The sequence below is a fragment of the Athene noctua genome, chromosome 10 (genome assembly GCF_965140245.1).
Source record: "Athene noctua chromosome 10, bAthNoc1.hap1.1, whole genome shotgun sequence".
NCBI lineage: Eukaryota > Metazoa > Chordata > Aves > Strigiformes > Strigidae > Athene > Athene noctua.
The window spans coordinates 3761027-3777183 of NC_134046.1; the positions used below are offsets into that span (position 1 = coordinate 3761027).

Below are 16157 nucleotides of genomic sequence, written 5' to 3' on the forward strand. Positions count from 1 at the left end.
AGGAGAAAGGGAAAATATTTGACCATCTATAAAAACTGATGACAGCTACTTTTCCAGAAATTGTAGGAAATACTGCATCTCCCTCCTCTGACCTTCACAGAAAAAATTCAAGGCTGTTCTTACTCTTTTTCAGCAGAAGTTTCCTATTGTTCCCAGGCAATGGTCTATTATTTTTACATCAGTAGTTTCCACTAGCTAGCAAGGACAGGACGCTGCTATGCCAGATATCACCAAACCATGAGAGAGATCTTCTAAAGTTTATGAGATATTGAGGAAAAGCTGGAAAGGGATCGATCATAAAACACCACCTAAGAAACGACAGAGTCCATGAGCCCCTTGGAGCCACAGAGTCATGGACAGGAGCTGCGCTCAGTGTGCACCATCAGACCTGTCCTACTCCTGAGGCGGTAACATTTACACAAATATTAGGGGCAACAAATCTTGTTAAACTTTTATAACATAATTTATTTGAAATAAATGCCTTTGAAAACAGATTCTAACAGAAATGCTCAAAATATCAACCTACAGAAAGTTTTCTGAGTAGGGAAGGACTTTTCCACACCAGTCTAGGACCAAGCACGGTGGGGCCATGATTCTAGTGTAGCTCCTGGGTGCACTACCCCGACACAAGCACATAAAGTTGAATGAAGGAGCAGGAGAAAGTACTGCAAAGATATTGCCTACGGAGCAAAGTGTACACTAACGACAGGATTAATTGCTCACTGCCACCATTCAAGATTTTGCAAAAGCAAGCCCTTCTGTAAAAACTTGGGAGTTCCTACAATATAAATAAATCAATATGAAAATAACTCGTCATTATTGTAAAAATAAAGACAGTATTTTATTAAATAGCTTTCACTTATATAATGGAGTTAATAAATAGGTTTCAATCATTGAAAGAGACTCTTGCTTAATTAAAGAAAATTAGAATAATGCCTGACTACAGAGGTACAATACTTCATAAAATCTGTGTTGAATATTTATTCGTTCACAGTTGCCTGCATGCTCTGAGGAAAAAGAATAGAGATTGAGAGTTTTTTGCAGGTATTCACAGGATAACTTAAAAAAGGAGAATATTTTTGAACGGCAAGACATTGAAAGGGTTTCCAGAGCCATTCAGAACACAGGCATCTGTGGATGTCATTGCATATCACGAAGCGTTAAGTGTGTTTTCACCATCAGTCTTGCCCACTGGCTGACCTGGTGTTATCAATAGGAGATCTTAATAACTATGCACGGAAAAAAAATCTTTAAAGATTTAGAGATAAGTATTGCCAGCATGGGTATGAGGAATCTAAAGATCTTTCTGTATGGACACTAGATGTCAATGGAGAGACACTTCAGAACATGTGCAACAAAAGGTTGTGGCTCATTCTCTAAAACCAGACTCTTCTTCTTTTCTAATACAACTCTTCTGGGCTGATAGCCTTGGGAATTAAAGTCACAAAAAACCTCAGGAGAGGTACTGTACACAGAACAATCATCCAATTAGTTTCTGATACAGACATGATTTAAGTCGCAGCTGAAGGCAGCGAGCATTCTTCACTCCTACAAACCAATTAGGTTTTTGCTAAGACTGACAATAAAGGATCTAACCACAGTGAGGTGGCCTTATAATCCTCTGTCCTGGATGCTGAGACTACCTGTTTCCTCTAATGCAGAAATCCAAGCTGCAGACAAACACCAAATACTTTTACAAAATTTAATAACCTAAACTAAGTAAGTTGGAAAAAATAGCCTAGATGTAAGAAGTTTCACGTCCCCATTATCCTCCCCTAAGATACATAATCCTCTGTCAACATTTTTATAATGTATGCTAAAGCACGGCATGCGAAGAATGGCAGAAAAATGTAATTGGAACTGCTTACTTCTTTCCTCTGGAAACTGAAAACTGGTTAACTAAGCTGCATGCTGTGCTGTAAGTTTAATTAAACCAAGTGCTAACAGCTGTAATAGAGCTCATAAAAGGGTTTTTGGAGTAAAATATAAAATGTTGGGGATTTGGTGGATAAAGTTCATTTATTACTGTTGTAATTTACATTTAATACTGCCATTTTAGTACTGGGAATTAGTCAACACGCTGCTGAGCTGGTAGGACTGGTGAATGTAGCTCTCAGGTAGCATCCATCGTAGGACTGCCCGTGTTCACTTCTTTGCGTGCGGTGGATCTGTGGGCACCAAAGTGCAGGGACATCAACACTGGGAACAGTGAAATGTGTTAATGGCTCGCTTCTTCCAGTTACCGTAAAATCAGGCTAAAGAGCAAAGCTGCCGTGACTGCTGACTCAGCAAGGGATCAAGGACTGCAAGAGGAGGGAGAGAGACAGGCTCAGTCTGGAAGGAAGCTCAAGGTGCCCCATTGCAAGATGGGGCAAGGGATAGAGAATGGATTTACCTCAGAGGTGAAGTTTTGGGAACGGCAATGGTTATCTGGCAAGAAGCTAGTGAAGGTATATGACAAATGAGAATATGCCAAGGTGTGAGAAATGGTTAATAACACTCAAAGGACAAAGGTGACCACAGAAGATGTGAGAACGGGAGCTGTAGCAATAGCGATGGAGTGAAATGTCTCTGAGGTGCTGCCGGGGACGGGCAGTGGCAGGTCGGGACGGCGCTACGGAAACGCTGATAACCTGAACTGCGTCAGGTGGAAATGTGAGAAGATAGGGAGGGAAGGGACAACTACGTACACGCAGTAAAAGACAATCCCAGATCTGCAAGCAAAGGCTCAAGGAAGAGATTAATTTCAGAGCTTTTTGTGCGACACACCCCTTAACTTAAACAAACTTTTGTTTGAACAGGTTCTGCTGGAAAATACAGAGAGAAATTGATACTTTGCATTCAGATTAGTCTTTGAACAACACACAGGCAGGTTAATTTTCTGCCTTCTCTTAAAACAAAACAACCTACAAACTTTCTACCTTTATTTAGTAGCCATGCCTGTGTGCTGTAACCCGGACATAGCCATTCCAGCAGGGACAGGGCTATCTGATGAGTGACTGGCTACCACGACACACGCACAAAGGTCTATTCCCACCAGCTCCCTCTGCCCAGAATTCATACCAACCCCAGTGGAGAAATTCTTCGTGTAAATTCTTCTAGTGCTGGGGCCAGAAACTAAAGTACAAACAAAGCAGGTATGGTTTTCACTTTGTAATCAAGAGAACCAAACGATTAGCAAAGTTCTTATTTGAATATCCCCTGCTTACACATCGGAGTGCTGTTGCTTAGGGCTTCTCTGACGTGGAAACCATAAACTTTACATCTGCTGTGCAGTTACTCAGGGTAGTTTGAACAACATGGTCATCCCACACATCTCACGTCGCAGAGACTACTTTTATCTAGATTCATCCACGTGCCGCTTTATGTCAGAAGTATGACACGACTGACATTCAGAGATACTCTTTTTACATCTAGGACAAAAGTTTTACAAACATTTAAAAAAATATTTAAACACATATTTAAATGGATGTTTTCTACTGCCTGAAAAAGTGTCATTGTTACCAACAGAATCAGTGTTTTCTGTGTTCATAAACCAAATGATGCCAATGAAAATCTAGACATTTATAGAGATGTTTCTCCTAACTTGATGCTTTATCAACAAATGCAGCAAAGTATCTACCCAAGAATTATCTGAAAAATGTTTGATGGATTAAAGGTAGTGGCAAAGTAACATATTTCAGCTTACACCAGTATTTATATCTATTTATTCCAAAAGGCTGATTTTTTTCTCATGTCTTTGTACTAGTAACAGACAGTCCCATACCATCTACTTAAATACACAGTACTCAAGCTACTCACTCTAAAAGCTAACAAGAAAAATATATACTGAATCTTGCTTACTGCCACAAGCAAACTGGCTTGTTAGAGTATCAAAGCTTTGGTTTCTGAGCTTTAGCACTTTCTGAAGAAGAAAACCAGACAGAGGCAGGAGAAGCAGTTTTACCTTGCGCATTATGTTGAAGGATCTCTGCGTCCTGGTAGCTAAGCCCCGGATCACTCTGTTGTTAGCATTACTTCCCCTGCTGAAATGAAAACTCAGAAATTTTGTGTCCATTATGCACAAAGTTGTATGATATATATGCACGTTTACAGCAACAGGAGCAAACAGCAGGTAGAAAAACAAAGTTTGAATGTTAAACATAGAAATTTTAAAACATGAATCAGCATGTTTTTTACAATGAGGGTAGTCAGCCACTGGAGAAACAGACCAAGGGAAGTGGGAATGTTTTAATCTTTTTTTGATATCTTAAAATGAAGACTGAATACCTTCAGTTCATTATGATGTGGTAGCCAAAAAGCCCCAAGGAAATGTCTTACGAGAAAAAAAGAGACAGCATCGTTTTTCTGCTGTGTTAAAGCGTGGTGAGCCCACATTTTGAGATGCAGAGAGCAGACCTGCATGCAGCGCTCAGAAAAGGCATAATAAATTTGGGCAGGTACAGAAAAACGCATTTAACGAGATCCTGGGGATGAAGCAGATGCCTTTAGAGGAGAGACTGGTAAGACCATGAGGCCTTAATTTTTGGGAAGGTGGAAGCAAGGTTTACAAAATCACAAAGTAGCAAATAAAACACATGCAGAATCATCATTCACCAAATCCTGCAATACCAGGAGTAGGGGACGTGTGGTAAATCTGGGAAGAGTATTTCACAACTGAGGAAAGAGAAGTGCTGCTTTATCTGACGGGTGTGTAACTTCTGGAACTTGCTGCCATGAGACACCGTGGAAGCAACACTGCACTTGCAGGTTCAAAACAAGATGAGAGAGTCATAAACAGCAGTCCTCAAACTGGGAACAGAAGGAAATAGCCAGGGATGTACTCTCTGACATCCCTAACAGAACAACTGGAGATGCCAGAGGACTACGAGGGGACCAGGCTCATGTGCCCTCCCCATGCAGAATCTCCTTCTATCTGAGACAGGGACAACCTCCGATCTCTGGCTTCAGCACACGGGGGGAGGCGGAAAACGTGAGGTCCTGAGGTTTACAGCGGTTTGCGTAAGACTGTCAGACAGTTCTGTTTGTTCTCAACTCTACGGCTCCATGACGTTGGATGAAGGGCTTTAAAAATCTGCAGTGAAGCAGGCAGGAAAAACAGGAAAATGGCTGGAACTGACCAATAACTCAGAACTAAAGCAAACACTGAATTTCAAAGCCACTGCTGAATCTAGTCCTCAACAGTTCACAATTTTTGTGCCAAAAGCATCGACACCACTGAACTCCACAACTCATCAGGGCAGGGTTTCACTTTTGTTTGCAGAAGGCCCTGAACCAGGGAGGACTGCTCTGGGACGTGCTTGCCTTGAGAGGGTTTGCCAGTGTGTCACCTGCAACAACACGCAAATGCTGTACTCGTGGTAATTAATCTAACTTCCCTTAAACAAGAGATGGCGTTTTCTAATACCGACCATCAGAATATTTAGTGCTTTCCTGCATTATCCTTGTAGTGAATTACTTGCAGTGAATTTGAATGCAAGTGTAATTAATTCAAGATGTACATATGTTTATATAGTGTCTGAGCTCTGGTTGGTGCTGACAGGTTTATGAGAAGTAAATTATTACTTGTTACAAAAGGATTTATTTTACTTTTTAAGGAGCCAGTCTGGAGGTTTAATCTGATTAAACCTCCAGTGCAAGGCTACACAGGCTATTTTGCTTTTTGCTTGCAACTTCACTGCTCCTGCTAGTAGGACAAGCACTGAAGCTCCATCATAGTTTCACTACGGGTGCATCAGTGTCACATTAGGACTGGGTAGGAACCAGCAGAGTGAAAGGAAGAGACCTCAACATTTGGGAGCACAGACATATGGTAAATATGGGAAAAGCTTTCAAAGACTAAGAAATTATTAGGAGAAAATATGATAATTAAAAAAAATTTAATAGGAATATTGTGGGGACCAGCTTCACAAGTCTTATCTAATTCCATACCGGGTGCTGAATATGCCACGAAGCCAGCAGAAAGAAATTGCATTGGTCATGCTGCATGAATTAAAAATGCTGTTATAAAGGGGATCAAATTAAGGCTGCAAGTGCATTTCCTAATTTATTTTCTACCATTCTTTTAATGTGGATGCTTATTACAGTAATAATTAAAAAAAGTTCTGCAAATTCAGGGGGAAAGAAACTTATGATGAGCTATATGTATGCACAGCAGGCAGTATTACAATTAACTTGATCACAGACAAGTCCCTTGCATATATGTGCCATCAATTCTGATGCTCACAAAATAAAAAGGTATACAAAGAAATGGGATAAGCTGTGGTGTAAAGGAGCTAGAAAATGTGCTTCTTGTGACCTTGGATGCTTTTATTTTGTGCGTTGACCTTCAGAAAGAGGCTAAACAGAGCTCTGCTGTTTACTTTCCTCTGAAGCTGATTAGTTATGTGTGGACATATAAATATCAGAAGGCTAACACAATGTAGCTCTTCAGAGACTTAACAATATTTACTGGTAACACGTTTTTTCATATAAATAACCAGATTTATAACCACAGGCACAAACGAGAAAAAATTATCAACAAACATTAAAAGCTAATACAAGAGCTGCCTAATGCCAAAAGCAGGCAATTATCAGGTGGCTGGCTGTTGCGCAAGAGAGTAGGAAAGAAAACTAAGTGTATTCCCTTGGAATTAGATTTCATTTTACTTCCTCTGACCCTAATTGCCAATGCTTTTTATTAGCATTTTGTTTTTTCATTTTTACAGCATTTTAAAAATTTCATTTTTGCCACCAGTAGTATCTTCAACTGGCAAAGGAAAGATCTCATCAGAAATATTAATATCGGGGGGGACTAACCAAATATGGCTTTCTTGTTGATCAGAACCATCTCCCGTACCAGTTCTATCAGTAATTAAAGTATATACACCAAGCAGTGAAAAGTGCTGTTGTATTGTTTGAGACCATCAGAAAGATAATATGGTAGGAGAGGTAAAGGAAAAATTAATATCAATTATTTTTCAAGAAAAGGGACACAGCAATTGTTGTGCCTCCTGTAGAAAAGAATAAAAATGAAGAGAAATGGCTTCATATGAAATCTCCAGATCAACTGATGAGATGTGGCACATCTACCCCCTGTGCTTGTTTATAATTTATTTTGTATGGATAAAAGATGTAATCTTACTTTGTATAAAAAATGGGAGCTGTATAACAGAGAAGACCTTTTACAAGAGAGGCTGTGCCATGAGGTTTCCAACTGGCTCCCCTCGCTGAGAATAAATCAGTAAAAGCACTGAATGGGGTGTCTGGGATCGGCTGTTGTGCCCTCTGTGCAACAGCGATGAACAGACAACCGTGGTATGGGAGGGTGGTGAGAACCATCTGGATAAGCGAGGGGACCCTTTGGCACACGAGCACACAAAACACACAGTAAATCGCCTCAGCTCTGGGCTTCTCAGTGAAATTTTGTATTTTGAGTACAAGCCGATTTCTGCCCTTTTATTGCTGAAACAAAAGACGAATTAATGAAAAATATTTACACTGACAACATGCAGTGGCGTCACTAAGCCAACATCTCTATTCCCCTCCACTAATGGTTGCAGGGACCCATTTTCTTCGAAAGACGAGCTTTCCCTCAAGGGCTGATGGCTCCACACCAGCAGCCTGTCACCTACCCCCGGGCACCTGCCAAACCTCCCTGTACACGGACAACAGGTTTTGTACGAAGAATACGAGCAAAAAACCTGAATGAAGCACATTTAACAGCATACGAATAGGTGTTTCCAAAGCTCACACATACAAGCAATTAATGAGATGTTTCACTTTTCTGGAATTTTTCATCTTTAATGCTCTCAGGCATTCAGTATTAAGCAGATCGATACTACTGCCACCATTTCACACACACGATGACATTATAGCTTTATTCAGCTTTTACCAAAAGGTGTGAAGACCTGCATGCTTCTCTTGCGCTCACTAGTTTTAAGAATATTCCGTAAATTACTTAACTTTGACAAGAAATCAGAGGGGTCAGAAGTCTTAAACCTGATTCCAACCACGAATTAGATCAAGATTTAGATTAGATCCAGCAAAGATCAAAGAAAACCTCGTTCTCCCACTCCTGGGGGAGCTTTGAAACACGCTCACTGACACCGTGAGGAAAGAGAAAAAAAATAGCATATGGGGTCACTGTTGTGAAATAAAAAAAAAAAAAAAAAAGCGGCAGGAACAGACTCCTGCCTGCGGCGCACATCTCTGCCGGACAGAGACGAGGCTTTGCCGTGTCCCCGGTTGAGCTTTACCCCTCCCCACCCCGCCCTGCTCCAGAGGTTTACAACTGCCCCACAAACCCGTTCCGAGTCTCCGCGAACGGGGGTTTCACGGCGCCAGCGCGCTCCGCCCGCCCGGCGGCGCAGGCCCCTCCCGCCGTCACTTCTGCCCACGAGCTTGAAACCATACGCACACGCATCTCCCTCAGCCGCTTCCCGGGATCCCGTCTCCCGCTGGGGCCTCCTACGGCTCCGCTCCGGTGTCCCCCGTTACCCCCCCCCCGCGGTGTGTTCCCGCCCTCTGACCCTTCCCGCCGCGCCACCGCCCCGCGCGCGCGCGCACCCGCCGCCCTCGTGCCCGGCTCCCGCGCGCGTGCCGCGCCTGGCAGTGACGCACGCGCCCCACCGCCCGGCGCCTGCGCAGCCATTGGCCCCGCGCCCGCTGCCGCGCCTGCGCAGTCGGGGCCACCCCCCTCCTCCGTCTCCCTCCCTCCCTCCCTCCTTCCCCCCCCCCCCCCTCCCCTCCCCTCCCCTCCCCTCCGGCGCGGCTCGTGTGACCGGAGCGGCGGGAGTCAGTCAGCGCCCGCGGAGGGAGGCCCCGAGCCCGCCACCGCCACAGCCGGCCGCGGAGGGGAGGGGAGGGGGGGGAAGAGAGGGAGAGAGAGGAGGCGGGGTGGCCTCCTCGGTCGCCGGCACCATGAGCATCGAGATCCCGCCGGGCCTCACCGAGCTGCTGCAGGGCTACACGGTGGAGGTGCTGCGGCACCGGCCGTCCGACCTGCTGGGCTTCGCCGCCGACTACTTCGCCCGCCTGCGAGATGCCCGCGACCAGGAGGCGGCCGGCGGCGGCCGCAGGGTGGTCAGCTTCGACGGGGAGCCCATGCAGACCGAGTCCAACGGCGAAGAGGAGCCCGACCGCGGCGACGAGGACTCCGACTCCGACTTCGAGCGTGAGTGCCGGTGCTGAGGGGCGGTGGCGGGGGGGAGGCTGTGAGGGGCTGGGGGCTGCGCCTGGACCTGAGGGGCGGCGGAGGGCTGAGGGGCTGCCCCTGGCGCTGAGGGGCGGTGGCGGGAGGAAGATGTGAGGGGCTGGGAGCTGCCCTTGGAGCTGCTGAGGGGCGGGAGGAGGCAGTGAGGGGCTGCCCCGGGCGCCGAGGGGCGGCGGGGGGCTGCCCGTTGCGGCGAGGCAGGGCTGGGAGCCGCGGGGTCCCGCTCCCGGGGGAGGAAGAAGCCCGGAGGGCCGCCCGGGCCCCTCTGCCACCCCGTCCTCGGTGCCGCTGCCCCGGCCACGGCTGCTGGGGACTGCAGGGTAAGAGCGGGCGGGATGGATTGAATGGGGGAGAGGCTCCGGCTGCCACCTCTTGCGGCACCGTGGCCGGTGCTGCCTGTCGCCGGCAGCGGGATCCTTCCTTCCTCCCTCCCTTCCCTCGGTGGCTCTGCAGGGTGTCAGCTGTGCCTTGGGGAAGCTGCGCGCTTGCAGAGGTGTCCTCTCGGGGAGAGCCCTCGCTGACATTAGGCCCGTAGACTCCAGTCAGAGGCTCTTTCCCTGGGTGGGGTGTCAGAAAGCAGAGGTAAGAGCTGCCCTATAACGGCCAAAATTGCGCCTGGGGTCTGACCAGAGTTATCAGAGTGAATTGAGCATGCTGCCAAGCATGTGATATGGAAGATCATGTGTTATTGTGCAATCCCTTCTGTACTTATCTTTACGTTTCTGTCTTTAAATCATTGTGGACAAATGTTTTTTTTTCACTGAAGCGTGCCGCTGTTGCGTGTTTAAAGTGGTTGTTCTAAAGCACTGAAATGACTTATTAAATATGTTGCTAAATAGCAAAAATTCAACCCCACCTTCCTATGCCTGTTTATACTGAAACTCTCTAAGATAGAAAAGATCCTTACCTGACCTACGCAATGAAATGCCACTTGTGATACTCCCATTTTTATTCTGTCAAAACATACTGTGTGTGTTCTGCAATACACAGTGTTTATAATTTGAACTGTAATTGAGTTTCAATGCAAAAACGTTATTGAAAATGTTTGTGAATGGTACTCCTTGGCATACCCATAATTTTGGACCTGAAACTGCTGAATGCTCTCTCTTTATTAGAAGGTAATTTAAGGGGAGAGGGGAAGGTGAGAAAAGGCGTGCTTTCCCCAGACTTTCAGTACCCTCATTTGGAGGTCTTGTGCCCTTGACCTATAACGTGAGTAAAGGTTTCTGACTTTTACTGATAGAGGATCCTCTTTTAGAGCAATTACTGTATGTCACCTTGTGAATGCAGTGTGCCCTTACATCTGATCTCTGGTTAACAGTTTTAAAGAAATAAGAAGAAATTAAACTGGGGGACAGATAATTGTTTTTATTAAGGAAGCATTGAGAGACCAGCTATTTTTGCAGCCCTTTTAGGCTGAGAACTTTACAAAGTAAAACACAGCTTCTGCTATTGAAAATATACAGGGCATGAAGTATGCAAGAGGCCAAGAATCAAACGTGCAGTCAGAATGAATTAAAAAGTAGTTTGCAATTACTGTCTAGATTTGAATGGTTATTTGTTTCTAATGAGAGAAAGGTTTTGTTTAGGGCATGAGGAGGAAAAGATGAAAGGTGAAGGGTAAAGAGGCTGAGACTGGTTAAGGGCATGTGTGAGTGTGAACACAGATTTATGACAATAAACACAAGTGATTTTGTTTGTCCTGCAACCCGAGTCAGCAATATTTTCAGGCATCTCTAAATATACAGGAAATTGTAAAATGCATTATTTTAAAATAAAGTTCTAGTTTGGAGAATTGCAGTAAATAGCTGGATATATTTTTTTAAATGTACGATATTTCAGTGTATAGTGTGTTCCTTAAAAAAACCCAACAACCCACAACCCTAACCAAACTAAGAAAAACCAAACACCCCCACCCCCAAGCGTTCAATGTTGTTGAAAGCAACTTTTGTATTTCTTGATCAGTTTATCTTGTTTTAGGGTTTGAAAAACCTTCTCCAGTGAATCAAGTGTAAAGTTTTCCTGGTGAATGTTGGCAGCTGCAGCTGAAAGGATCCTCTGAAGTTAAATGTTTTCAGATAAAAATCTAAAAACTTGATGGTGGGGAACAACTTTTCAAATACAACTTTGTGTGGTGAGGTTGTCCAAAGCAGAAGGGTGGTTCCTTTGCTTCAAGTTTCTGGTCATCATCTTTCTATCTTAGTCAGAGAGAAAATTAAATTAACAAGGCTGATCAGTGTCACTTGTAGTCAGCCCTTCAGGCAAGTGGCACTGTCAGTAATGCTGTCTTGCTTCTTATCTGAAAACTCATGCTATTCCTTCCTTACAGTTTTAAAGACACAGGGGAGGAAGAACGCTATGTTCTGTTTAACAGCAGGTGAGGGTCTCTCTGTAGGTTCAGGGAAATGATTCTTTCTTATGTTGTTTAACAGTGTGGGTAGCAGTCAACCATGGCTATGTGTTTTTTAGATTTCTGTTGTCATAGAAGGCTTTATTAATGAGAAAATGTTAAGTCAGAGATTCTGATATCTCTGTCCTCTATGAATATTACAGATAGGACAATACTTCTGCCTTGCTGTGGAAGACCAGATCCTGTGTGCTTATAGACTGCTTAGCATTTAAAGAACACTTAAAGATAGAGAAAAATCACACAAAATGAGAGAGTCTCAGATAACCTCATTAGGTAGACCCTAGTACTGTTGATTAAGATTGCATTTTTTCATCTTGGGCAATTTAGGAAAGGTTTTCACTGTGTTTTCTTAGGTTAACACTTTGTTGCCTGCAAGTTGCTGAGACAGGTCAAGTGGATGTTTTAAAAATGTTTCCATGGCTGATCATAAATATAAGGATGAAATTGAGCAGATGTAGTTTTATAAAGTATTATGTTAAGAAAATGTAAAGCTAGTTTAAATAGTTAACTGGGTTGTATATGTTTGATGTATGAAAGATGTCTGCACAAATAATGTGGTTGTCTTCATGTTTCCACTTCTTGCACAATGTTAAAATTTATGTATCACACTAGGCTGCATGCATCTGTGTACTGAGTTAGAGAATGCTTCAGATAAGTTATCTGTCTTTTTGTGTGCTTTGAGTGCATATGGTAATAGAAGGGAGAAGTAACTTAAAATCAGAATGAAGTCTTGGCCTTTGGTGTAAATGTCTTCCTGTAGTTGTAGTGACACCAGTGATTCCTCTTCTGCCATAATGACACTCCCATCAGTGTGGTAAAAAAATCACTGAAACTAACCAGACTATAAAAAAGGCTTCTATTCTCTTGTGACTCCAAAGAAATGACTTCCAGGTTTAAGTTCATTCTCTGAACCCCCTGGACTTTCACCCTTCATTTTAATTGTTTTTGTGTATGTGATCAAAGGGTGTCAGGATGTGGCTGTTCAGCAGAGAGTGGAGTGTAAGGAATGTGTGAAAAGAAAATGATGATGGGGAGAACCTCCAGAAACATTTATCCTGTGGGCTGTGGCAGAGGATATATACCTGTGAAGCTTTCCTCAGAGCTTTTATTTGATTGGTGTAACTGGAAAATTGACAAGTTGATAGAGTTGAGTAAAGATGCAGAGTGACAGCTTCAAAAATCAGGCTGAGGATGTAACCAAGGATGGCTGTCTATTCTTAAAATGTGTCCTTGACCATGACACTTTAACAGTGAAGCTCTGAATGGATGTGTTAAGGCTGTGAAATTAAAGCCACAGAAATGGTCTGTCCACTTTTTGAGTCTGAGTCATGGCTTTGCAGATCTGAAGGAAGGCTGGCAGGTCTCCTTCCCTGTCAGTGGAGGCAGTTACACAGAGGTGCAAGGTGCTGCACCATTAACTTTCCGTTTTATGTCTCTTTGTTTGTAGTAGTAAACAGCTAATTAAACACCTGTGTTCTTGGAGATAGTAAATATAACTAACAGTGGAACTAAAATATTTTTGGCGTTATACACTAACTTGAGCAACTCAGGTGTTTTAACTAATGGCAAGTATTTCAGTGCAAATAGAAATTTTCCTTCCCAGGGTTACACCCTTATATTGAAGAAAAGCTGCTCCCTGAGCAAAAAAGAACACTTTTTAATATATTGCTTTTGAAATAATCCTTTTCAGTATGCTCTACTGTTATGAAGGAAAATGGTACATATGAATGGGGATGAACAGGTGAAAAGATCCTGTTTAGTTCTGCACTGAGCTTCTCAACTGGAATTCAAGGATTTGCTAAATGTCATCTTTAAAATGTCAGTAGGATATCTGAGCAGACGGGGTGCAGAAGGGAGTAGGGAAATGTACTTTTATATCATTAGATACTGGACGTGATACAGAATAAGCGTTTGGTCATTCTTTGAAATATTTATCTTTTTAATTGTTAACAGAAGTGCTTAATATTAAGTTAAGCCTATTCCAGATTACTTCTCTTCTTGTTCTTAAGCATCATTTGCTTATGCTTTCTTATTCTGTACATGGCTGATACGTCCTGTGGAATTCATCAGGAGTTACGCTGTTACATCAATCACAAAGCATTTATGCTCTGCCTACATCAGTTTACAGGTCAGGCATAACTCCTTGCTGTTTTCCTGAAATAATTCAAGGAAATTTATTGCATGATAGAAGTCAGATGGTGTTAAAGGCTTGTGAAGGATAGCGTAAGGAGAATAGTGCTCCTTCTGAAGCATACTGTTCAAGTTTGCAGATGTGATTCAGATTCATGGGTTATTGCAAGTGTTCCTGTGAGATACTATCACCTTCAAAATGAAAGTACTTTTAACTTTTTAGTAGTACTTTCACCTACCTACTTCCTTCGTAATTGTTAATTTATTGGGAACAAAGCAATGGAGCTCTCTTCTCACTCTGTTTTGGTTTTTTTGTCCTTAACATTAAAAGAGCCTCTCTTTGCAGAACATCTTTTTTACAGTATTATTGTGCATTGTATGATGCAAATTCAGTCCAAAGAACAGCTACTTTACTTAAAATCTAGGGAGCACAGTGGACAATTTCATAATCTGATAGTTACTAGTGCTATATCTTTTTTTTTTTTCCCTTTGGAAATTTGTTCAACTGACTCATGGCTTAATAGTAGTTATAACAAAGGTGTGTTGTGCTCTGCCTAAGTAGTCTCTTAGATTTTTAGGGAGATGGAGGAAGAAGGCCTAGGTTATGATCTAACTGTATGTAGCCTTTGAGTTGAGCATACAAAGGAAGATATACACGTGGTTTCTTTATAATATGTTTTAAAAGGGTGTATGTATAAGCAAGCCTAGCAACCTGAAGGTGTAGAAGGAGCTTTTTAGCTCCTTCTTATTTATTCTTTGATCTCCATCAATTATAAAGCAAAGCATACGATGCATCCATGTTTTCAGAGGCATATATTTCTACATTTAATTTTCTAATTTTAATAGGTGTTGGCAGCATAATATTGAACGTGTTTAACATAAAAAATACCAAGTGAAAGACTACCATTGTGCAGCTGCTATACTTGCACATGTCTTTGCTTTTGCAGAGACAGTTCTCGCTGGCTTAAATTTGAAGGATTAAATAGAGTAACTGCTGTTAGTACTAATGGAACTTCACTCCCTGTATTTATCATGTTCGCACAGGGGAACTTTGAAGATAAAGTATTAAGGAAGACTAATTTCACTTCTCTTTATTTACCGGGACAAAATATCTAAAGTTTTTTTCTGGATGCCTTTTTGTTTCTGCATTTGCTTATCATAAAATGCTTTTCAGCATTCGTTCTTAAGATTGTACTTACTCTATTACAAGATTAGACCAGGACTTTTTCAAAGTGATGTAGTTCTAAGGAAGTCACCATTTGTGTCTCAATGGAGCCTAAAGGAAGGTTTCATCAATAATCTTCAGTACGAATGAAAATTTAATTAAAATAGGTGTAATACATTTTTTTAACCTGAGCTAGTAAAAGAACTGAAAGTATGAAGTGAAGGTCTGAAATCTGCTGTCTGAATGAGAAACAGAGAATTGTAGATGAGTTGACTGTAGTTCACAGATATCACGATATTGCTAAATGTATATTGATTTACATCAGGAAGGAGAAATTTCTATGTTAATGTTAAAAGACAAGGTTCTTCCGATTTAGACATAGTATACTTAGAGTTACACATAACATCCTGATATCAGCACTGTTATTATTCCTACAACATCTGTTAGAGAGTCCTCACAATCTCTCAGGAAAGATATCCTCTTACTCCATTTGCTCTTAGTGGCTTGGCACAATCATTCTGCTTTCCTGAAGTGATCTGCACATCCTAAAATGTGGGGAAGCAAGCAGTGCTTTTTTTTAATTTAAAATTTCTTTTAAATTCATAGTTGTGGTCTGTTGCATGCTAGTAACTTTTCACTTCACTGTTAAGCTTGATATTTCCTTAAAGGGCTTTTGATACTAGCTATAACTGTATAAATATATTAAATTCTAGGCTCAATTTCTGCTTTTTTAGTATCCTGCTGTTACTTTGGGCAAATAGAAACTGCATTAGTCTGTGAACTAGCCTGTAAAAAAAGTGTAACTAGCTATAAAGGAAGTGGATAACTAGCCTTTGTAAATAATTGCTGAATTCCCAAAAGTGTGTGTTTCCATGCTAAAAAAGTTTATTGTAAGAAAAATTGTATGAAACTTTCTAAAATTGTATTCTTCTAGCTGGTTCTAAAATCAAGCTAAAGGAAATTACTGTATGGCAATACTAGATATTGTACTGAATAGTAGCTGCTTTTTAACTGTGCTATTTTTTTTCATTTAATAAACTAATATTGGAGTGCTGAGACAATTCTGTCAGTGTTGCAGAGTGCCATCTTCTCCTGCTAATACTGAAGTTTAGTTGTACCCTTTTACCTAAAATAGAACAATGGAGATCTCGGGGAAGAGGAGGAGACAACAGAGAACAAGCTCACTTCAAATTATTCACCAGTCAGTCATTAAAAAGCATTAATGTTTAACAAAGAGCAGTTGCTGATTATTCAAATGA

At 42.1% G+C, this 16157-nt stretch overlaps 1 protein-coding gene and 1 long non-coding RNA gene across 7 annotated transcripts in view; one reads left to right on the forward strand and one right to left on the reverse strand.

Moving 5' to 3' along the window:
- Window positions 1-489: 489 nt before the first annotated feature.
- On the reverse strand, window positions 490-8480 carry LOC141964254 (uncharacterized). Of its 3 annotated transcripts, XR_012634291.1 has the most exons (5): window positions 8399-8480; window positions 3947-4025; window positions 3210-3413; window positions 3064-3117; window positions 490-2303 (listed from the first exon to the last, which is right to left on the reverse strand). It is a non-coding gene; the product is annotated as an uncharacterized LOC141964254 (long non-coding RNA). The 3 variants fall into 3 exon arrangements; XR_012634290.1 differs by having other exon boundaries at window positions 3064-3413; XR_012634292.1 differs by lacking the exons at window positions 3064-3117; window positions 3210-3413 and having other exon boundaries at window positions 490-2168.
- Window positions 8481-8731: 251 nt separating this feature from the next.
- Window positions 8732-16157, forward strand: part of PRKAR2A (protein kinase cAMP-dependent type II regulatory subunit alpha) — a 68274-nt gene continuing 60848 nt past the window's right edge. For 3 of the 4 annotated variants that reach the window (XM_074913941.1, XM_074913942.1, XM_074913943.1), the window contains exon 1: window positions 8732-9160. In XM_074913941.1, the coding sequence (XP_074770042.1) occupies window positions 8902-9160 (259 nt within the window). In that variant the 5' untranslated portion in view covers window positions 8732-8901. The remainder of the gene's footprint in view (window positions 9161-16157) is intronic. The other variant, XM_074913940.1, reaches the window with a different exon arrangement.